The 3,021-nt window shown below is 38.8% G+C and overlaps 1 protein-coding gene across 1 annotated transcript; it reads right to left on the bottom strand.

Moving 5' to 3' along the window:
• Window positions 1–1,709, bottom strand: LOC104710976 (the record flags this gene model as incomplete). The annotated part of the gene is given in 1 exon segment (XM_019230455.1): window positions 1–1,709. A coding segment is annotated over 1 exon segment (1,412 nt), but the record flags the coding sequence as incomplete, so codon positions are not given.

Raw genomic sequence — 3,021 nt, 5'->3', positions numbered from 1 at the left:
AGCTCCTTTCCCTCCAATCAGATTCCTCAAAACCTCCACGTCAGCCACATCCAAACTATGTTCTTCTTCTCTCCAAGTAATCCTTCTTTCCCGTATCAAATCTCCCCCCTTTGAGAAACCTTGACCTCAAGGTTTAGTGGCAAGAACTCCTCTGCAAATCATAGACATTGTAAAGTGGCTTCTTTGGAGAGTTAGTTTGTCTGCTTAGTAAAACCAGTGCAGCTCTACTTTGACATTGAACCAATCTTCTGCTTTAAGATCATTTCAGAAACTCTTCAGTTATTTGTACTTAAAACTCTAACTCTTGGGAAGTTTTCTCTGCTTCCATAGATGCATTATGAGATTGTCTCTGTATAAAATGAGCTTGTACTCTTGGCCTGAAAAATGAGTAATCCAAACCGCATGATTTTTGCAACTTATCACTTTATAATCAATGTGAATCTGATCCCCATCCGAGACAATCTCCAGGTCAACGTCTACTAGACTTGAAACTCCTAGTCTTTGATCATTAAGAATGAACAAAACTGTAGAAGTTGCAGGGTTCCCAAGTTGCACAATGTCATACCACCAATCACCGTTCAGAATCTTCATATGTGAAATTATGAAAAGTTGCAAGGGCTTGTGCTTCCTCCAGTTTTCTTGTATGCCCCAACGTCTGAACCACTCTTCAAATTCCAACATGTGCTTGTACCTCAACTGGATCTGCAGTCGCTTCATACCTTCTTCTACAGATTTATATTTGAACCACCACCGCTTGCACAACCTGAACTTTTTGTTTCTCATTATTTGTTGCATAACCAAACTTGCTCGCCACATACAATTGTAGAAACAAGGAAACTGGCAAACTGATTTGATACCAACTGCAGAATCCTGAATATCCATTCTCATTGGAGCTTCATAAAACTCATATTCAAGAAACTTTCTGATATCAAGTCCACCAAACAACTTTCTCCTCCTTGTTTTTCCAAGCCAATCAATCATATTGTCACACAAACTTAAGAAGGAGAACACCCTATTGTGTAGCCTCCACAGTCTCTCACTCCCTTGTTTATATTTAAACCTCCACGACTTCAAGCCTTTTCTCTTTTTCTTCACTTTCAGTCTTTCTTTAGCCTGAGACTTTTTACCAAACAGTTGGCGTGCAATCTCATTGTTTGTGACACTTGTTGATTTCTGAAGCAACACATCCCTTGTTTTGGCAAATGAAGCTTGTAGTATCGTTTCTTGATGATTAAACAAGTCAGCATAACCAACAACAGATTGGGAATCCTCACAAACAACCGTTGATGCATTGTGAAATTGAAGGCTAGGTTCCAATGTAGAAATCGATACCTGAAATGGTGGAATTAGTTCTTCCTCAGAGATCGCTACTAGAGGCATGTGTTCAATCGATTTTGTCTCCAGCTCAGAATCAATATTCACAATCGAAACTGTGTCGTGAAGCAACTCTTGTTGTGGAGTCACTTGAACCTCTGGAAACTGTGAAGCAATAACAGAATCTGAGAACGAGTCTTTCTCAACATCAACCTCAATGTTCACCAATTCTTCACTATCCCCTTCGCCAATGTGTAATCGAAGCATTTTGAGCATCGCAGCAAAATACATCTCCCTCTCTGCGTGTTGTTTCTCGAGTTTATCCTGAAGCCTGTCTAAGCGCAACACCAACGACTTTTCACGATCCATAGCTTCGTTCACCTTCGTCTCAGCTCCAAGGATCAACTTCGCTCTGATACCTTTGATACAATAAAACTCACGATCAACAACAAATCAATTCACCAACGAACCGTAACCGTAACCAATCGATCCGATGTTCATAGAAAACACAGAATCAACATAGCTAGCTCTCAAGATGAGAGAAACCTAGCAAATACAGAACTATTTTTGAGTTTTACAAGTTTTTTATCAAATGATTCTTTTTCATAATTTTTGCAAATGAACTTCTCCGCCTCTTTATACTTCAACGTCGTCAATGGTCAACAACACCAACGGACACCACGTCATTAGCTCCTTTCCCTCCAATCAGATTCCTCAAAACCTCCACGTCAGCCACATCCAAACTATGTTCTTCTTCTCTCCAAGTAATCCTTCTTTCCCGTATCATTCATATATACATAGTTCTCAAGTCTTTCGTTTTAAAAGACGGATGGCTAACCAGTTCTAGAATGAAAAAATTGGTGATTTGTTTTCTCCCGATGGTGAAGGTTAGTCATTTTACAGCTTTCTGCTCTATCATTTACGTTTCATGTAGAAACTAATGTTTAATACTGTATTATTTGTACATTGTACTTGTCTGATATTGACATCACCATGTTATCTCTCATGTCCAAAACTTAAATTTTGCTGATTTGTTTGTGAAATTTCATGAACCTCTTTCTGTGTTTGACTCTCTTAACTTTTCTTTCTCACTCGTTTGAGTTGTAAAAATCCCTAAGGAATTGAACACTTTGTCTCAAGGTAAGGTCTAAGGAGATAATATTTGGCATTGTGCATTTTGTCACTGCAATTTTAATTGGTTTCCCTTGGGTTTAGTCATCTGCCTTGGCTTTAGGGTATAGTTTTATACACTCACTCCATCTTTTAATTGGTTTCCCTTGGGTTTAGTCATCTGCCTTGGCTTTAGGGTATAGTTTTATACACTCACTCCATCTTTAAATTGGTTTCCCTTGGGTTTAGTCATCTGCCTTGGCTTTAGGGTATAGTTTTATACACTCACTCCATCTTTTAATTGGTTTCCCTTGGGTTTAGTCATCTGCCTTGGCTTTAGGGTATAGTTTTATACACTCACTCCATCTTTAAATTGGTTTCCCTTGGGTTTAGTCATCTGCCTTGGCTTTAGGGTATAGTTTTATACACTCACTCCATCTTTAAATTGGTTTCCCTTGCGTTTACTCATTTGCCCTGGCTTTAGGGTTTAGTTATGATTTATGAACACCACGACATTGTTAAATAAATTTCCCTTGGGTTCACTCAACCGTCTTGGTCTAGATGCCCAAAAATTTGAGATATGTCCAACATCTGGTG

Source organism: Camelina sativa, chromosome 9, assembly GCF_000633955.1.
Source record: "Camelina sativa cultivar DH55 chromosome 9, Cs, whole genome shotgun sequence".
NCBI lineage: Eukaryota > Viridiplantae > Streptophyta > Magnoliopsida > Brassicales > Brassicaceae > Camelina > Camelina sativa.
The sequence above is the reverse complement of the archived record's forward strand: the minus strand, read 5'-3'. Positions and strand labels throughout refer to the sequence as shown.